The sequence below is a fragment of the Eschrichtius robustus genome, chromosome 10 (genome assembly GCF_028021215.1).
Source record: "Eschrichtius robustus isolate mEscRob2 chromosome 10, mEscRob2.pri, whole genome shotgun sequence".
Taxonomy (NCBI): domain Eukaryota; kingdom Metazoa; phylum Chordata; class Mammalia; order Artiodactyla; family Eschrichtiidae; genus Eschrichtius; species Eschrichtius robustus.
The window spans coordinates 75,221,347-75,242,541 of record NC_090833.1 but is presented as its reverse complement, the minus strand read 5'-3'; the positions used below and the strand labels follow the sequence as shown (position 1 = coordinate 75,242,541).

General features: G+C 36.8%; 1 protein-coding gene and 1 pseudogene across 2 annotated transcripts in view; one reads left to right on the top strand and one right to left on the bottom strand.

Moving 5' to 3' along the window:
* The window catches only part of CAAP1 (caspase activity and apoptosis inhibitor 1), a 55,022-nt gene that overhangs the window by 20,733 nt on the left and 13,094 nt on the right, over nt 1-21,195 (top strand). For both annotated transcript variants that reach the window (XM_068552445.1, XM_068552444.1), the window contains exon 5: nt 13,756-13,829. In XM_068552445.1, coding sequence (XP_068408546.1) covers nt 13,756-13,829 — 74 coding nt within the window. The remainder of the gene's footprint in view (nt 1-13,755; nt 13,830-21,195) is intronic.
* On the bottom strand, nt 6,512-7,516 carry LOC137770183 (MICOS complex subunit MIC26 pseudogene; annotated as a pseudogene).

Here is a 21,195-nt window from a genome sequence, read left to right as displayed (position 1 = left end):
GAGTGTTCTTCCCCCTACTATATATTGGAAGAGTTTGGGAAGGATGGGTGTTAGCTCTTCTCTAAATGTTTGATAGAATTCGCCTGTGAAGCTATCTGGTCCTGTGCTTTTGTTTGTTGGAAGATTTTTAATCACAGTTTCAATTTCAGTGCTTGTGATTGGTCTATTCATATTTTCTATTTCTTCCTGGTTCTGTCTCGGGAGGTTGTGCATTTCTAAGAATTTGTCCATTTCTTCCAGGTTGTCCATTTTATTGGCATCGAGTTGCTTGTAGTAATCTCTCATGATCCTTTGTATTTCTGCAGTGTAAGTTGTTACTTCTCCTTTTTCATTTCTAAGTGTATTGATTTGAGTCTTCTCACTTTTTTTCTTGATGGGTCTGCCTAAAGGTTTATCAATTTTGTTTATCTTCTCAAAAAACCAGCTTTTATTTTTACTGATCTTTGGTATCGTTTCCTTCATTTCTTTTTCATTTATTTCTGATCTGATCTTTATGATTTCTTTCCTTCTGCTAACTTTGGGGTATTTTTGTTCTTCTTCCTCTAATTGCTTTAGGTGTAAGGTTAGGTTGTTTATTTGAGATATTTCTTGTTTCTTAAGGTAGGATTGTATTGCTGTAAACTTCCCTCTTAAAACTGCTTTTGCTGCATCCCATAGGTTTTGGGTCGTCGTGTTTTCATTGTCATTTGTTTCTAGGTATTTTTTGATTTCCTCTTTGATTTCTTCAGTGATCTCTTGGTTATTAAGTAGTGTATTGTTTAGCCTCCATGTGTTTGTATTTTTTACAGATTTTTTCCTGTAATTGATATCTAGTCTCATAGCGTTGTGGTCGGAAAAGATACTTGATACGATTTCAGTTTTCTTAAATTTACCAAGGCTTGATTTGTGACCCAAGATATGATCTATCCTGGAGAATGTTCCATGAGCACTTGAGAAGAATGTGTATTCTGTTGTTTTTGGATGGAATGTCCTATAAATATCAATTAAGTCCATCTTGTTTAATGTATCATTTAAAGCTTTTGTTTCCTTATTTATTTTCATTTTGGATTATCTGTCCATTGGTGAAAGTGGGGTGTTAAAGTCCCCTCCTATGATTGTGTTACTGTCGATTTCCTCTTTTATGGCTGTTAGTATTTGCCTTATGTATTGAGGTGCTCCTATGTTGGGTGCATAAATATTTACAATTGTTATATCTTCTTGGATCAATCCCTTGATCATTATGTAGTGTCCTTCTTTGTCTCTTGTAGTAGTCTTTGTTTTAAAGTCTATTTTGTCTGATGTGAGAATTGCTACTCCAACTTTCTTTTGATTTCCATTTGCATGGAATACCTTTTTCTATCCCCTCACTTTCAGTCTGTATGTGTCCCTAGGTCTGAAGTGGGTCTCTTGTAGACAGCATATATACTGGTCTTGTTTTTGTATCCATTCAGCCAGTCTATGTCTTTTCGTTGGAGCATTCAATCCATTTACATTTAAGGTAATTATCGATATGTATGTTCCTATTACCATTTTCTTAATTTTTGGGGGTTTGTTATTGTAGGTCTTTTCCTTCTCTTGTGTTGCCTGCTTAGAGAAGTTCCTTTAGCATTTTTTGTAAATCTGGTTTGGTGGTGCTGAATTCTCTTAGCTTTTGCTTGTCTGTAAAAGTTTTAATTTCTCCATCAAATCTGAATGAGATCCTTGCTGGGTAGAGTAATCTTGGTTGTAGGTTTTTCCCTGTCATCACTTTAAATATGTCCTGCCACTCCCTTCTGGCTTGCAGAGTTTCTGCTGAAAGTTCAGCTGTTAACCTGATGGGGATTCCCTTGTGTGTTATTTGTTGTTTTTCCCTTACTGCTTTTAATATTTTTCTTTGTATTTAATTTTTGACAGTTTGATTAATATGTGTCTTGGCATGTTTCTCCTTGGATTTATCCTGTTTGGGACGCTCTGTGCTTCCTGGACTTGATTAACTATTTCCTTTCCCATATTAGGGAAGTTTTCAACTATAATCTCTTCCAATATTTTCTCAGTCCCTTTCTTTTTCTCTTCTTCTACTGGGACCCCTGTAAGTCGCATGTTGGTGCGTTTAATATTGTCCAAGAGGTCTCTGAGACTGTCCTCAATTCTTTTCATTCTTTTTTCTTTATTCTGCTCTGCAGTAGTTATTTCCACTATTTTATCTTCCAGGTCATGTATCCATTCTTCTGCCTCAGTTATTCTGCTATTGATCCCTTCTAGAGAATTTTTAATTTCATTTATTGTGTTGTTCATCATTGTTTGTTTGCTCTTTAGTTCTTCTAGGTCCTTGTTAAACGTTTCTTGTATTTTCTCTATTCTATTTCCAAGATTTTGGATCATCTTTACTATCATTATTCTGAATTCTTTTTCAGGTAGACTGCCTATTTCCTCTTCATTTGTTTGGTATGGTGGGTTTTTACCTTGTTCCTTCATCTGCTGTGTGTTTTTCTGTCTTTTCATTTTGCTTAAGTTACTGTGTTTGGGGTCTCCTTTTCGCAGGCTGCAGGTTCATAGTTCCCGTTGTTTTTGGTGTCTGTCCCCAGTGTCTAAGGTTGGTTCAGTGGGTTGTGTAGGCCTCCTGGTGGAGGGGACTAGCACCTGTGTCCTGGTGGATGAGGCTGGATCTTGTCTTTCTGGTGGGCAGGTCCACGTCTGGTGGTGTCTTTTGGGGTGTCTGTGGCCTTATTATGATTTCAGGCAACCTCTCTGCTAATGGATGGGGTTGTGTTCCTGTCTTGCTAGTTGTTTGGCATAGGGTGTCCAGCACTGTAGCTTGCTGGTCGTTGAGTGAAGCTGTGTCTTGGCGTGGAGATGGAGATCTCTGGGAGATTTTCGCCATTTGATATTATGTGGGGCTGGGAGGTCTCTTGTGGACAAGTGTCCTGAACTTGGGTCTCCCACCTCAGAGGCATAGCCCTGACGCCTGGCTGGAGCACCAAGAGCCTTTCATCCACACCGCTCAGAATAAAAGGGAGAAAAAATTGAAAGAAAGAAGATAAAATAAATTAAAATAAAATAAAGTTATTAAAATAAAAAATAAAAAATAATTATTAAGAAAAAATTTTTAAAAAGTTAAAAAAAACAGACAGAACCCTAGGACAAATGGTAAAAGCAAAGCTATACAGACAAAATCACACACAGAAGCATACACATACACAGTCACAAAAAGAGAAGAAGGGAAAAAAATATGTATATCTTTGCTCCCAAAGTCCACTTCCTCAATTTGGGATGATTCGTTGTCTATTCAGGTATTCCACAGATGCAGGGTACATCAAGTTGATTGTGGAGATTTAATCCTCTGCTCCTGAGGCTGCTGGGAGAAATTTCCCTTTCCCTTCTTTGTTTTGCACAGCTCCCAGGGTTCAGCTTTGGATTTGGACCTGCCTCTGCGTGTAGGTCGCCTGCGGGCGTCTATTCTTTGCTCACACAGGACGGGGTTAAAGAAGCAGCTGCTTCGGGGGCTCTGGCTCACTCAGGCTGAGGGGAGGGAGGGGTACGGATTCTGGGCGAGCCTGTGGTGGCAGAGGCCCGTGTGACATTGCACCAGCCTGAGGCGTGCCGTGTGTTCTCCCGGGGAAGTTGTCCCTGGCTCACGAGACCCTGGCACTGGCAGGCTGCACAGGCTCCCGGGAGGGGAGGTGTGGAGAGTGACCTGTGCTTGCACACAGGCTTCTTGGTGGCGGCAGCAGCAATCTTAGCGTCCCATGCCTGTCTCTGGGGTCCCCGCTGATAACCGCAGCTCGCGCCCATCTCTGGAGCTCCTTTAAGGGGCGCTCTTAATCCCCTCTCCTTGCGCACCAGGAAACAAAGAGGCCAGAAAAAGTCTCTTGCCTCTTCGGCAGCTCCAGATGTTTTCCCGGACTCCATCCTGGCTAGCTGTGGTGCACTAGCCCCCTTCAGGCTGTGTTCGCGCAGCCAACCCCAGTCCTCTCCCTGGGATCCGACCTCTGAAGCCCGAGCCTCAGCTCCCAGCCCCCGCCCGCCCCGGCGGCTGAGCAGACAAGCCTCTCGGGCTGGTGAGTGCTGGTCGGCACCGATCCTCTGTGCGGGAATCTCTCCGCTTTGCCCTCCGCACCCCTGTGGCTGCGCTCTCCTCCGTGGCTCTGAAGCTTCCCCTCCATCACCTGCAGTCTCCGCCCGCGAAGGGGCTTCTAGTGTGTGGAAACCTTTCCTCCTTCACAGCTCCCTCCCACTGGTGCAGGTCCCGTCCCTATTCTTCTGTCTGTGTTTTTTCTTTTGCCCTACCCAGGTACGTGGGGAGTTTCTTGCCTTTTGGGAAGTCTGAGGTCTTCTGCCAGCGTTCAGTAGGTGTTCTGTAGGAGGTGTTCCACATGTAGATGTATTTCTGATGTATTTGTGGGGAGGAAGGTGATCTCCACGTCTTACTCTTCTGCCATCTTGAAGCTCCTCCTATATGTGACTTTTAAAAGTGTTTCCCTGTGTTAATAAAATATTTTTTTTTTCAGTTAAGTGATATCATCTGTCTGAGTTAGACAAAAGGGACTTCACTGTATTAGGTTGTTCTTATTTTTATTTTTTGATTACAAAAAGTGTCAAGTGTATAGAAAAGTAGAGAGAACAGTATAATGAAACCCTCAAATAACTGTTGCCTAGGCCTAACACTGATTACAATTTTCCATATTTGTTTTATCTATTTTCTTGAAGTACTGTAAGTTGATTCTAAATATTTATGTTTGAATTTTCAGTAAATAAGGACATTTTCTCACATAGCCATGTATCTTGTGTGTGTTATTTAACAGCTTATTTATTTGAATGGTAAATGCATGCACATAGTATAAAGTTTTTAAAAGTATATAGTGAAAATAAGTCTCACTGTTTTTTCTGTTCCCCATTCTGAATCCCTTCCTGTAGGCAACCACAGTAAACCAGTTTCTTCTGTATCCTCCCAGAGAAATTGTATACATTTACAAATGGATAAGTGTATGTATAGTTTTTCTCGTCACACAAATGGTAGCATACTGTGCAAACTGTTCCATACCTTTTTTTGTTTAATTTTTTCCATTTAATAGTATGACTTTTCTTGGATTTTGTTCTACCTAGTGCATATAAGGCTTCATACACACACACACACACACACACACACACACACACACACACACACACACACACACACACACACACACACACACACACCTGTATACTATTCCGTTGTTGAATATAGCAAAAGTCTATCTATGGACATTTAAGTGTTTACTCTCTTCTGTTACTGCATATGATATGAGTATCTCTGTATGTAAGTAATCTTGTTCTTCTGGACATTTAAGTGTTTACTGTCTTCTGTTACTGTATATGATATGAGTATCTCTGTATGTAAGTAATCTTGTTCTTCTGTGATTATATAAAGTCCTATAAGTTAATTGTTGGATCAGATGTTTGAGCATTTGAAATTTTAATAGGTACTGCCTAATTGACTTTCAGAGTTTAAACCAATTTATACCCCTCCCCCAAAATGTGGAATACATGTTTTCATATACTTTAGCTAATATAATGTTATCTAACATTTTGATCTTTGTTCATCTGATAGGTAAAAAAGGATATCTCACTGGAATTTAATTTATATTCTCTGAGTGAAATTGACTGTCTTTCCATATATTACAAAGCTCTTTGAATTTCCTTTATCTGTGAGCTTTGTTGTTTTTGTTTACCTTGTGTGTGTATGTAGGTAGAGGGCTTTGGTCTTTTTTTTTTTAATTAATTTATTTTATTATTATTATTTGTTTTGGGCACACTGGGTCTTTGTTGGGGTGCACGGGCTTTCTCTAGTTGCGGCGAGCAGGAGCTACTCTTCATTGCGGTGCGCAGGCTTCTCTTTGCTGTGGCTTCTCTTGTTGCAGAGCATGGGCTCTAGGCGCACAGGCTTCAGTAGTTGCAGCATGCAGGCTCAGTAGTTGCGGCATGCGGGCTCAGTAGTTGTGGCTCGCGGACTCTAGGGTGCAGGCTCAGTAGTTGTGGCTCACGGACTCTAGAGCACAGGCTCAGTAGTTGTGGCACATGGGCTTAGTTACTCCACGGCGTGTGAGATCTTCCTGGACCGGGGATTGAACCCGTGTTCCCTGCATTGGCAGGCGGATTCTTAACCACTGCGCCACCAGGGAAGTCCCCTCTGGTCTTTTTAATCCGTTGTTTGTGATGTGGGTTGCAATTTTTTTTCTTTTTGCTTGTTGCTTTTTTTTTTTTTACTTTGTTTATGGCTTTTATTGTTTTTTTGCACATGCATAAATATTTCATGTTTATGTAGTCTGATTTTATCAATCTTTTATGGTTTCTGTGTTTTATATTTACAAAAGTCCTTCTCTATTCTGAAATTATAAAAAATATTTTTCATACTTTCTCTTAGTACTTTATGGTTTTTTTAAATGTTTAAATCTTTTATTCATTTGGAATTTATTTTGGTTACCAGTTGTATTTGCTCATGTCTGTCTTTTTTTTTTTTTTTTTTTTAACGTAGAATTTTAATTATGTACATAAATAGCAACATGAGAATGAGGAGTTCTAAGGCTTATACATTATCTCTAGGTGAAAGAACTTCAGATTAGTCCACTTGGAGTATGGCATCACCCAAGATAACAAAGAGGCCTAGTATAGTTTCTCCTGAAGAAGAATGCCAATTTACTACATTCAATACTAACTTCTCTGCCATTTTTCTGTAGAAATACTGGTTTACCATATGGAGTTTCCAATGTTTACCTATAACTGATTAAAATGGGCAGAGCATGGAGTATTCTACTTATTTCCGGGTGAATTCTTCACATTTTCCGACTTTTGAATATTCTCCTTCCACAAATCTTCAACGACTATGTATCCTCGTAAACCCCAGTCATATAATTTCTCCCCACTGACCTGGACAAATACGATGGCTTGTTGTGGATAATAAAGAGAGGCAGCTAATCCCATGAAACCAGGTGGATACACCAGCTTCTTTATTTTTTGAACCTCTAGCCAAAAGGAGTCCAACAACTCCAGCAAAACCAATAACACCAAGTCTTGGAAAAAATCCAGGAGGTGCATTTTGGAGATATTCATAGCTGTCTAGCCCCCACTGAACCAAACTTTGCATCTTGGGCTTAGTTTGGGAGTACATTTCTTGTGTATGGTTCGCAATAATGTCAGAGATGGGAGATGCTTTCTTCAAGTTGGGTCCTTGGCTCTTCCACATATTTAGACTGACCCTCAGGAACAGAGTAGAGTGAAAGCTCAGTAACCTTCACAGCAGCTTTGTGAGATGAGTCCTTTTTTGCTGATGCATAGACTTTGAAGGTGAGCAGGCTCAGGCAGGCCGGCCCCACAGACCTCTGAATTACCTTGAACATGTCGCTGGCAGCGGCGGCTCCGGCGGGGGTGACCCGGCCTTGACCCCGCCCACTACAGAGAGGTGGCTACGGCGGCCGGCTAGGGCCCGATTCCTCCGACCGCAAATGGGCCGCGGTGCAGGTGACGGCCGTACAGCCAATTCGATCCGACCAAGGCTTAGCTCGGAAGCCTCGGGGGGAAACCGCGACGTTGAGCTGCAGCACGTCGCGCCTCGAGCGGCGAGCCTCATGTCTTGTCTTTTCATTGAAATTTTCCACTGTAAAATAATAATTCTGTCTTAATGATTTAATAGCATATCTTAGTTTTTCCAATAGAAAGAAGTATTTTCCTATGAGGTCTTGGGGTCAAATTTTGAATGAAAACTGACCTGTTACTTTGAGATATAGATGATGGCTATGTATAATTTTTAATATTACCACTTGGAGAACTATTTCTTTAAGTAGGAGAAAGTCTGCATAAATGTAAAGAATGAAGGTTCTAGAGTTAAACTGCCTGCATTTTTAGCAGCAGAACTCCACAGCTTACTATCTCTCTGACCTTTGGCAAGTTAGTTAACCTCTCTGGGCCTCAATTTCCTTGTTTGTAGAATAGGAGTAATATCAGTATCTACTCATAGGATTGTGATGATGATTAAATGAGAAAAGATTGTAAAGTGCTTAGAATAGTACTTGTTGAAATGCATTGAAAAAATGTTGCTGTATTTGCTCTAGAATTTTTACTTTGAATCACTGAATTTTTACTTTGAATCACACAATCACTGTTCTTAAAATTCCACTTTACATTGATGAGTATTGGGGATTCCCTTCCCCAAATTCCTTTTATCAAAGCCTAAAGAAAGCAAAAGAATTCATTGTGATTTTTAATTATTATTCTTTACTGTTATTGCTTTTTAAAAACAATTTATTGCTTGCAAGTGTCTAACTTTTTCATTTATTACAAACATAGTTTAAGAGAAAACTATTGTATACATATTTTAAAGCATAAAAGGAATTTTTTCACAAATGAGATCAATTTGTTAAATTGCCATTACTCTGTATGCTAAATTCTTTTAGACATAGTATATGTATTATAAAGGGCTTGACTGTGTGCTTTTTGGCTGGTAAAGGGTAATAAATTGGTTATCTGTACCCCACTTATGTTCTTGTGTCCTTCTAAATTAGCTGTAATACTTAGGCAGACTATTCTATATAATAAGTTTATCAGAAATAACAGGATACGTTTTTCAGAAAACCTTCACAGAAAGTACTACTAATCATTGACAGCATTGCGACTTAACGCTTAGATAGGACTCCACATTCAAATTAGTAGGATATTTGCACATTCTACTTGTGCACCTTTAAATAAAGCACTTGTAAAGTGGTCTCATACAATTTTTAAAACTGGAAAAGGCTTGAAAGCAGTAATATAGGGATAGAACAAAGAGGAGAACCTCTGTGATTCCCTTTAGTCACTTTTATATAGATTAGAGCCCCCATTTAGAGAATTGACTTATTTACAAAAACTTGGAGTTGTGGGGGGCAATTTATAGGATGAACTCTTAGAGAATCATGGATCAGAGAAACTGGAGTATGGTAACTGATTTTTGGAATTCTGTTATTTGGGGAAAGGAAATGGAAACAAGGGTTCAGTTTTGCTATCTTGAGGAATAAGCTTGCTGAGGGAAACACTAGAGATGTGAATTTATTTGCTGTTTGGAAAGGCCCTTTGAGAAAGATTGTTTTGCTCCATTCCATAGTGTTTGAGGGTTACATTTGAGTACTAGGTGATTTCATTTTTCTGAACTTGTTCTAAGACTTTGTGGTACCCCAACTTAAAAAATATTAAAAGTGTAATTTAGATACAACAAGATTCATGTTTTGGTTTGTTTTTTTTTTTTTTACTATATAGCTATGTGGGTTTGGACAAATTTATCTACCATCACAGCCACAATATAGACCCGTTCCATCATCCCCAGAATTTCCCCCATGGCTCTTTGTAGTCCACTCCTTCTCCTGTCTCCAGCCCTTGACAACCTGATTTATGTCCTCACACTTTTTCTTCTTCCAGAATGTCATATAGATAAATACAGTATATAGGCTTCTTTCACTTAGCATAATGCATTTGAGATTCACTTATGTTGCTGTGTGTATAAGTAGTTCCTTCCTTTTCCTTGCTGAGTAGTTGGTATTCCATTGCGTGGGTGAACCGCAGTTTGTTTATCCATTCTCCAGTTCAGGTAATATAGTAGGCAGAAAAATGACTCTCTCATCTCCAGAACTTAAAAATGTGTTACTTTATATATTGAGGAAAGGGATTTTGCAGATTTGGTTAAGGTTAAGGACTTTGAGATGGCGAGATTATCCCGGGTTATCCAGGTTATCCCAGTCTCATCACACTGAGTTATTAAAAGCGGAAGAGGAAGACAGAAGAAGAGTAGGTCAGAGAGATGTGACATGAGAAGACCTTGACTGGAAGCTGGGTAAGCAGCAAGGCAACAGGGATTTTGGCCCTACCATCTCAGGGAACAAATTTATGCCAACAACCCAAATGAGCAGGAAATGAATTCTCCCCTAGAGTCTCCAGAAGAGTGCAGCCTGTGGACACTTTGATTTTAGTCCAGTGAGACCCCTCCCAGACTTCTGACCTACAGAACTGTGATACACATTTATGTTGTTGTTTTAAACTATTGACCATATATGTGTTAGATCTGTTTCTGTACTCTCTTCTGTTTTATTAATCCAGATGTTTATCCTTTCTCTAATACCATTACTGTCTTGGTTACTGTAGCTTTTTACTCGTGAAATGTGATAGTGTGCATCCTTAAACTTGGTTATTCTTTTTCAAAATTGTTTTGGCTACTCTAGTTTCTTGGCCTGTCTCATTTTTAATAGTAGAAAGCTCATAAGATGATAAGCTGGCATCATTCAGCCTCTAGTTTTACTCCCAGGATAGTGGAGAGAACCAAGGGTTATATCTATTGTTAGGCCAGTTTGCCTGATTCTTTGTTAGCTGACTTTTTCCAAAATGGGAGGAATCCTTCTGGTTTGGTTCTCTCTTTATCCTTCTGTTGAGGTCTCTTCCCAGTATTTTTCTTTTGGACAAGAAATTGATTTTTTTTTTTTCTGTTTAGCAATATATTTTAAACCTTAGTAATTCACATGTGTGGTTTTTCTTGATCAAGTCCTACAGATCTCCCCAGTGTATTACTTTGATTTTAAAAAACAAATTCATTGGAGTTATAGGAAAGCATCAAGCGTAGAACCGTATTTGGAGTAAAAGAAAGAACGTTGGACTGATGTTGGTTTGAGAACTTAAATCCCAAGGATAGATACAGGGCTCTTTTATACTTCAAGGCCAAGATTGTAAATTAAGGTGCTTTAAGGAGCATTGCAGATGGGAGAAGAGAATTGGGGAAATAAAAACTGGCTTTTTTTTTTTTCTTAATGGAAAAGACTACAAAAAGCATTGCAAGATTCTTAACCCAAGCCAGATTTTTAGTGTGTTCCTTCCCTCCCACCTTTTTTCTCTTCACCTCTTCTCTCTCCAGTTGTTATAAAATTCTTATATGGTTTTAAAGTGTTTGATAGATATATTTAAATGTCATTTAAATATAAATTGGAATTCCTTTAGTTTTCCTAACTCTGACACTTAGTATGTTTTATTATGTTGGGGGAGACATAATTTTCTTACACTTTAAGACATTTCCTTTTTTGTTTCCATCTTGCCTTTTATGCTCTTTAGTGAAAATCTTTAAATTGCATTACAGAACTCTGAATGCGTATGATAATTTTAGTTGCAAATCTATGTCTTGGAAAAATTAAAATTCCAAACTATTTTCTGAAACATTTTTTCAGCTTCCGATGATACTGATGTAAAAGCATCTAGCTTTTCACTTTTCAGCCACAAGGCGGTGTACTACCTCTACTGTCTGAAGTTTTTTTTGGTGACTTTCTTCAACAGCCTGATCAAATCCAACTTAAGAGAAAACAGAACATTATAAACATTCACTTTGGGCAGTAAAAAAATTTGTTTATGACGGCAGAGATAGTCTTTATAGAGGGGTCCAGTTTTATTTGAAGGCGATTCAAGGAGCTTTCACAGAGAAAATCAAATAATGCATAAAATAATGCATTTCACTACATTATTATTAATTTAAAAAATTTATTTGGAAATAATTTCAGAATTATTAAAATGTTGCAGGAATAAGAATAGTACAAGAAACATACATATATCCTTTACCTGGATTTACCTATTATTAACATTTAGTCCCATTTGCACACCTTCTCTTTATATACTTGTATATTTTCTTCTGAAACATTTGAGGCTAAGTTACATACATCATGACACCTTACCTCTAAATACTACATTGTACTTTTCCTAAAATAGTGATATTCTTTTTCGTATAACCACAATACATTGTTAACTTCAGTAAATTCAGCTTTAGTAAATTTAACATTGATACTTTTATCCAATCTGCCATCAGTATTTTAGTTTGACTTGATTCAGTAATATCCTTTATAATGTTTTCCCCCTCCAGTTGAGCAGTCTCAAGTCAGTTATAATATTTAATTGTCATGACTCTTTAGCCTCCTTTAACCTGGAATATTTCCACAGCCTTTCTTTGTCTTTTATAACATTGACTTTAACTCCCCTCCCTCTTTTTAGTAGAACATTACTCATTTCCACTTGCAGTTTGTCTGATGATTCCTCATGATATAGGTTATACATTCTCAGCTATAATATTGCGTGAGTGATGTTGTGTCTTTATTAGGTATTGCAAATGCCCATGGTCCTTTTAATGTTGATGTTACATTATGTTTTTGTTCAAGTCATTTTTTAAAAATGTTAGGTGTATGTGTTTAGAAGAGAAATAAGTGCCATTCAGGTATAAGAGCAAACAAACATTTTCTCTAAAGGAATATACTTAGAAATAGATTAATGTTCCCAGTAGGTAAAATCTAACTTGACGTAAGGCTTGAGGTGGCATATTTTAACTTTATTCTTTGCAAAGCTTTTTTTTTTTCTTTTTCTTTTGGCTGAGTTGGGTCTTCGTTGCTGTGCGCGGGCTTTCTTTAGTGGCGGCGAGCGGGGGCTACTCTTCGTTGCGGTGGCTTCTCTTGCCATGGGCTCTAGGTGCACAGGCTTCAGTAGTTGTGGCTCGTGGACTCTAGAGCGCAGGCTCAGTAGTTGTGGTGCGCTGGCTTAGTTGCTCCGTGGCATGTGGGATCTTCCTGGACCAGGGATCGAACCCTTGTCCCCTGCATTGGTAGGCAGATTCTTAACCACTGTGCCACCAGGGAAGTCCCCTTTGCAAAGCTTTTAATGTGATATATTGGCATTTAATCTGCCCCCAGATTGCCAGGGGGTGTTGTTGATATCCTCCTTGGGATCTGCTAGTCATTCTGGTGAAAGAATAAAATCTGAGTAGGCGACATTAGACAGAAAGAAGGATAAAAAATGGAGCTATCTCAATTATAAATCTTTACGATGTCATAATACCAAGTTAAATATTTTCAAAGTTTCTATTTGAGTTTGTACTTGTATTAGTAAAGTTCTAATACAGAACAAGCTTATAAGTGCCAAATGTGTTGACTGGAAAGAAAATTGTAAACTTCTCAAAGAAATGATCACAAGTCTTTATCCTTTAGTTATTTGAGGGATTTGTTATTAAGTGGATATAAAAAGTTTTGTGAATATGAAAATTTCCGAGATATTTCTAGTATGTTAGTCTTAGGGTGTGTGTAAAAATTCTCAGAAGGTAATAGATGTGTATTTTAAAGAAAACAGTTATTTTGAATATTTACAATAATTAATGTCTTGACTTTTGCTGTAAAGTATTTGTAACATCAATATTATGATGGTGTAATGCTCTCTAAGAAAGAGTATTAGTTTAGTTTACAGCTCTTTTGCAGAAATAGTTAATCAAGAACTTTTTTTATGGCATGATCTTATACATAATCCATTTACTTTGGTTACATATGTATATTACAAATAAGATATGTATTTTCCACATCCTGTAGACACCAAAGCATTTGAGGTATGAAATAAGATGAATATAAAATAAATTGAATGGCAGCGTACACATTAAATTTAACAGTTGAACTTGAAAAATTACTGGAATTCTTCTGTGAGTTATGATTTCTCCCATCAGCTACCCTGCAGAGTATTGGAAGGGAGAGGAAATTAACCTCGGTATTCATTCCAGGTTTGTCCCTTGATTTTACAAAGTATACTACTTAAATTGGTAGTAGTTTATAGCCGCTGCTTCTGACACTTGTATACATGTTTCTGAGTTTCCAGAATGTACTGAATGGTACCCTGGGGGCTGAGAAGAATTCAGTGTGTCTTCTCAAGTGTATAACTTAATTCTAGGAACCTCAGCAGTAAATATTACTTCACTGAATAATGTTTAAAAAATTGTTTTTATTTATTTTCATTCCTCAGACAAGACACCTGTATAGATTCTACTTCATCCCTGAGAGAGAACAAGCAACCTGAAGGTTTGGAATTAAGACAAGGTATGGATCACATACTTAACTTTTTCTGTAACATTTTACCTGAAAATTATAAGCATTTTACCAATAATAAATTTTCACAGTCTTCCAGTTTGCCCCCATTTTATAGATAGGGAAACAAAATAGTTTATTTAGTCTAAGATCAAGAGTAAGATATACATCCTTTATTTCATGACTCCTTTAGCCGTTGGAGTGGTTCTTGTCTTAGTGCTGTATGGTTACAGATGCCAACAGAAAGGTGTCATTTTTGAATAGTTTTAATTCCGTAATCTATTATGTATTCTCACCTCCAAGATAGTGTAGCTCTGTGTTAACTGGATAGCTTTGGGTTGTATATGGGGAAAAAAGTTTTATAGGGTAACTTTTTTCTGTTTTTTTTGCTAGATATTTTGTCCTTGTTTACTTTCTTCCTCATATATTATTTTCTATAAATCAGTAATTTTTGACATTACCAGCTAACAGAAGTAAAATGGTAGTTGTTATTTATTCAAGCCAGGTAGATGAATAGGGCTAATTTTTAGATGTCTTTTTTTGTTGTTGTTTTTTTCTCATGCCTAGTAGGGAAAACTGAATGTAAAAATAAATTTTTATTAGCTAGTCAAAGATTACGTCACATTTTTCCATTTTCCTGATAAAAATTACTTCAGAGCAGTGAGAATCTGTTGCAGCCAAGAGGGTTATGTTGTTTATTTTGTAGGCAACTAGTCTTTGATGGCTTAGAATAGTCTCTCTAAAACTTGAATCATAAGAACTTATTTGGTAGAGAGAAACAGGTCATCAGTTTACTTGGGCAGAATTTCTTTTTTTAAGCCGTGGCCTGTACTACTAATGCTTAATTAAGAAAGGGAGGGACTTCCCTGGTGGCACAGTAGTTAAGAATCCACCTGCCAGTGCAGGGGACACGGGTACGATCCCTGGTCCCGGAAGATCCCACATGCTGCCGAGCAACTAAGCCCGTGCACCGCAACTACTGAGCCTGCTCTCTAGAGCCCGCAGGCCACAACTACTGAAGCCCACGTGCCTAGAGCCCGTGCTCTGCAACAAGAGAAGCCACCATAATGAGAAGCCTGCGCACCGCAATGAAGAGTAGCCCCCGCTCGCCGCAACAAGAGAAAGCCCGCGTGCAGCAACAAAGACCCAATGCATCCAAAAATAAATAAATTAAATAAATTAATTAAAAACAAAAAACAAAAAAACAAAATATGTATTTAAAAAAAAAAAGAAAGGGAAAAAGTTGATTAATTAATTTTGTGATTCCTTCAGTTTATATGTAGTGAGAACAAAATGTAGATTTTCTGTAATTCTAACTTACGTACTCTGGTGTTTATAAATATTTCTGATGATTTTGAGAATTCCAGTGCCAGACAAAATTACATCTCTGTGCCCTTACTCCTTCTCAGCACCCCCACAGACAGAAACTCAGATTCATAGTTTTATTTACATTTGTTTGTCGTGTATCAATACATGCCAAGCACACATCGTTTCCATATAATGTAGTCATGGTCATTTAACTCTTATGCCCCATGTGTAATTTGACAGCACTGCTGTTGTTTCTGCCTTTGTTCTGTTCTTTGCATTTAATGAGCAGGGGGTGTGGAGACTGTGCTATTAAATTATCTGTGGAGAGAAGAATGCCATATATGTATACATACAGCTGATTCACTTTGTTTTGCAGCAGAAACTAACACAACATTGTAAACCAATTATACTCCAGTAAAGATGTTAAAAAAAAAATCCTGAAAAATAAATTTAAAAAAAGAATGCCATATAAAGGATAGAAAAGTCTAGAATGGGCAAGTTGATTCCAGTTCCCAGGGAAAAAAGAATGGAGACCTCATTGTGCAAATTAGCCAGTGCTGCCCTCTAAGCGAAGGGGTTTTTCTGCTCCTGTGTTCAGGCACCTGGAGCTCTCTTCAGAATTCCCTTCCTGGTGCTAACAGCCTATTTTGCTGTGATTTTTTTTTTTTTTTTATGGTAACTTCAGTCATTGGAAAATTAGCGATGGAGGTGAAGAAGGAGAGAAAAATAACTCAGTAACCAGATATCACAAAGCCTAGTTTTCTATGCTCAGGAGCCTTTATAGACACTCTTGGGTTCTCACCTCAGCCTCAGAAACATCAAGAACACACTGTCATCAGTAAGTGACAGCAAGCAGAGGAGAGGAAACAGGAGATCCAAGCACAGCAGTTACCATTGTGCAGTACAGTTCATGTTCATACTGTAACTAAATTTGTAGAAAATGGTTAAATTAAATTTCAGCTCTTTTTAGAAAGCAGAGAAATAAGTGAAGTCTTTTAGAAGAATGCCTATGAAATGGTTAAAATTTAACATTTTGTTGCATAATGGGATAAACGTAAGTTATTTAGAAGATTCAATTATATAGAACTTTTTACAGACAAATATTAGTATAGCTGAAATCTGAACCAGATAGTAACTAACTTGCTTGGAGTTAACCAAGAAGGTGAGGTACCCCAGGAAACAAATCCTGACAGGCTCAATGAAGATTATTGCCTTTATTTTAAATGAACTAATAACATTGTCTGTTTTTAATATGCAGGACTTTCAAAATTGATTTAATATTATCTGTAACTTTCTATTTTTGCTCACGGTTATTAGCTCAATAAAAACAGAGCATAATTCTCCTTGTGAATGCGTTGTCATTTTATTTAATGGCTTGACCATTTAAGAAAATTCATTGAAGCTTATTTAGTACTAAAGTAACCCTTTGCTCAGTAGACCAAAATATAAAGCAGCATTGAATTTTCTCTTTGTTCTTTCAGGATAAAATAAATCTTATATGCCTTATTAATGGTATATGATACCGACAAGTTATTTAAATTATATTTTCAGTTTTTTCAGCTTCTAAAATACTCAGTATTGAGAAACAGTGACTATGGATTAGGTAGATTGGAATTGGCATTTCTTTGTCTAGTACTGGTATTATTTATCTTATCAATAGGAAATTTATTTATGAAACTGGCTGTGCTGAAGGTGAGTATCAGATTGTACACTAACGTTCACCTTCACTGTGCAAACATTTAAATGTAAATATAATCTACTAGTTGATTGATTGGTCCTGTAGTAAACTAGGATTAGGATTAGTGTCCTAAGTCATTCATTTTTAGCAGAAGGGTAGTTGTGTAAGAATGGTTTATATAAATTTTCTAAATTAGTCATTTGTGCTACAGTTAAGAAAAAATGAAACTGCTGTTTGTCAAAGGTATTTCAATGCATAGAAAATACTTTAAAAATATCAAACAAATCTTTGCTAATCTTAATGAATTCTCTTCTATATATTTATCTATAAATAAATAAATTTAAGACATTTAGTAATATTAAAACAATTAAAATTTTTGCTTTAAAGTTTACAACTGGGGTATGTGTAATTTTGCAAATTATTCTCCTTTGTAACTTCAAGAATTAAGCTCTTATGTTTGCATTCCTTCTTGGAAATTGTTATGAGAAGTTTTTTTTTTTTACTATACATGATTAAATAGCTAAGTTAAAATTGTGTATTTAGGTGGACGAGAAGAGTTGAGGTTTATAGTAGTCCCTTTAAAATATTTGAAGGGCTATTAAGTAGAAGACTGATTAGGCTTGTTCTGTATTGAGAATTTGAGAATAAAAGCAGGGCCAGTAGATAAGGTTATCATTAAACATGTTTGGATCGATATATTTATTTCAAATAATCAGATGTATCAGAAAATGCATTGGGCTGCCTTCTGAGATACATCCCTATTGCTGAAGGTGTTTGAACACAGGTTACACAAATGGCCACTTGGTGGTGCTGTTGTAGAGCAGATGCTCACAATGTTTAAATATTTGGATGTTTGGCCTTGATCTTGAAGTTCCTTTCTATCAGATTTTCTAAAGAACAGGGCCTAGAGCAGTGTCTGCACTTGTGAAGAGTGCTTCTTAGTAACTGTTTTATTAAATTGTTTAATGGAAGAAGAATGAGATATACAATTTTTTCTATCTCTACATTTTTCTATTAGAGAAAAAGATGCTTGATTTTTTAGTCTTTAAGCTGTATGATGGTTCCTTAAGATGCATTCATTTGAATACAGTTATAAAAATAAGTAATGTAACCACATGGTGTATAAAATGATGAAAATTAATAAGACATTGACTACATTTTACTCTGAATCTTTTACATTAACTTTCTCATGTGCAAATTATTCCTCTTTTCTATTAGAGAAATATGTGCAAACACACACACAAAATGCACAGACTTTTGCTGTGGTTAGACTCAAATCTTGTCACTTTTTTTTTTTAAAGGAATGTAGTTGCCTCATGCAATTATATTTTGGCCTTCTAATTCAAGAGTTAATGAATGATAGGACTTCCCTGATGGCGCAGTGGTTAAGAATCCGCCTGCCAGTGCAGGGCACACGGGTTTGATCCCTGGTCCGGGAAGATCCCACATGCCGCAGAGCAACTAAGCCCATGTGCCACAACTACTGAGCCTGTGCTCTAGAGCCCATGAGCCACAACTACTGGAGCCTGCGTGCCACAACTACTGAAGCCCACGTGCCTAGAGCCCGTGCTTTGCAACAGAAGAAGCCACTGCAATGAGAAGCCTGCACTCCGCAGCAAGAGTAGCCCCTGCTCACAGCAACTAGAGAAAGCCTGTGCACCGCAACGAAGACCCAACACAGCCAAAAATAAATAAATAAATAAATAAATAAATAAAAAACAGTTAATGAATGATAGACAGCTTTAAGAATTATCTTGTTGAGAGCTTCAAGAATTTGAAAAGTAGACTTTAATAGGGGAAAATTGTTTTCAGTGGTTAAACCATGTGATGAAAGTTTAGAATAGGTATTTTCTTTGGGCTTCTTTCAGCCTTTCAGACCACTGGTCACCACAGTGTAATTATACACACTCCCTGGGAATGCAAGATGAAAATACTAGAGCTTCTAAAGTAAATAAATACATATAAACTTATATATTTAAACCTCTCCCTTTTAAAATTTTCAGTTACATATATGTAATTGTAATGGTTCATATTAATTATGTATTAATTTATAAGTAAATAAAAAATATGTAGTTGGACAGGTACTTAAAAATGTTTTCACTGATAGGTTTATGTAAATAATGAAGTTGAGAGACCACTCTTTTAGACTATTATAAAGGATTGATGGTGGCCATAATGTATTCATTTATTACTTCAAAAAAATTAAATTTTATATGGGATATTTTCCATCATTTAGCAAAGATATTAAACATAAAATTGTGTGAGACTATTTGAGTCCTTAAGGTGAGAGAGAAATGGAAAAACTCAATTTTTGTTCTTATTGCTTCTGTTGTTGTTCTGAGGTAGTACTGCACTAGGAGAAGGGAAGGTAGGTACAGAGAGGCACTAGAATAAAAAAGAATGAAGAAATCAGTTTGCAGTTACAAAGGGGTTGAGTTTTGCTGAAAAGAACTTTACAACCATGAAGGAATAAGTACAAGTTATAAAAAATTGAAAAGATAATGAGAAAAATGTCATCAGAGACTTTTATTGCACTGTAAAGGGAGAGAGAATGAAGATCATCAGTTAATTAAGTAGCATTTGTAGGCCAAAAGTTTTACATGAAGAAGTCTCTGGATTGGCAGATGAGCTCTGTGCTGCCTCTTCCTTTGAAAACCAAAATTGCAGGTAGGAGTGTTAGAGAGCTGAGGGGAGACTGAAAAGAAAGTGTTAGAAGGCTGTTCTGGAGTTGGAAGCAGAGAAGCATGTGTACTACTGATTTGTTTTCAAAGTTTGAGTCTAATTCCTTTTCTCCTTGCCCTTGATTATCTCCTTGACTGACTCTAACAAATACGTATTCACAGAATGCAGCTTTTCAACATGAGTTAACTTCTTTAAAAGATTTTAAAAAACTTGTTCTGGGGAAATGCTATCCAGTTCAGCAATTGGTGAAGTAAAAAGAGATTGTGGTGTAACCATCGGTGTGGCATAAGAATTTACATTTCTTTTCTCATTCCTTTGAGCTTTTTCACAAGTTATTACCGGCAATGACACCAATATGATCCTCCCTGCTTTTTAATTTGTCTCTTTCTATGAGTAGTAGTTGAATGAAAGGGTGAAAATTACATTTTATATGGCAAATTAGCCCATACTGTTCCTGTACCTTTGGAAGGCCCCTCTGTTGCATTTGAATGTGAGACTTTTCTGGATTAAAAAAAAAAAGTAAACTGATAAGGTTTTTGGATGCATAATGCTCTGTGTGTTTTTTATCAAGAATGAAATTATGAATTTGCTTCAGTATTCTGAGAGAAATGTTTATTTCCATGTTTCTTTAAATTGTACTCATTTTAAACATTCTATCTTGTGATACATTTCATAGGATCCTAGACACACTCTTAGGGGAGCTACTTTGGAGGTTGCATACTCCAAACCTTCCTCAGATGTTTGGATCCTCTGCGTTTTTCAGCCACTATGTTCTCATCCAGTTCATTGGGAAAAGCACCTCCTTATATAGAAGTGCTGCTACCAAAAGAAAGATGTAAATACTAGGCTTGAAATCAATTTTGTTAGCAGTTCCTGAACTTTTTATACACCTCACACCTAGCCTATGATTTAATCAGCCGTTTTGGTTGCCACATCATATAGTTGATACATACTGAGCTTGTAGTTAACAAGCTTTATTTTTATTTTTAAAAACTAATACTTAAAAATTTTTTGAACAGCTTTAAATTAGGTTTACAAAAAATTTAGTGGAAAGTACAGAGCTCCTGTATACCCACTTAGCACCACTTCTCCTAGTTTCCCATATTATCATCTTGCATTAGTGTGGTAAATTTGTTAAAATTGATGAGGCACTATTAATGCATTATTACTAACTAAAGTCCATAGTTGCCTGTTTATTTACTTCTGTTATAACACTGTCCAATAATTAATAATTGTTTTCAATTCAAGAAGCATTTATGAGAACCTAAATTTAGGTACTGTAAGGTAAAGGATTACGTCTTAGGATTCTTTAAGTCTTCACTGCTTGTCTATAGTGGGTACTCATATTCTTTTGAATGAGTAAGTGGATGGATAGATGACTAAAAGAATTCCTTCTTTCTCTTCTGTCCTGTCCAGTATGTACAAGGTTCTTAAAAAGAAGATAGAAGTGAAATAGAATATTAGTTATATTTATCCATTAATATTCTACCACCTACCCCAAAGAGTGAGTTGCTCATAAGCTTGTTTTTCTTTCTGGTCTTAACAAAACTGAGCCATGTTTTGGTTTGTTTCCCTTAGCCTTTAGCTTTGTTTATATTGCTTGTATAGATTCATACCAGTCTTTTATATTAAGCATTGATCGTGTGCCCTTTATAAAATATGTGGTCATCATAGAGATTCTTCTGTAGCTTATATTTCTTTGGATATTTC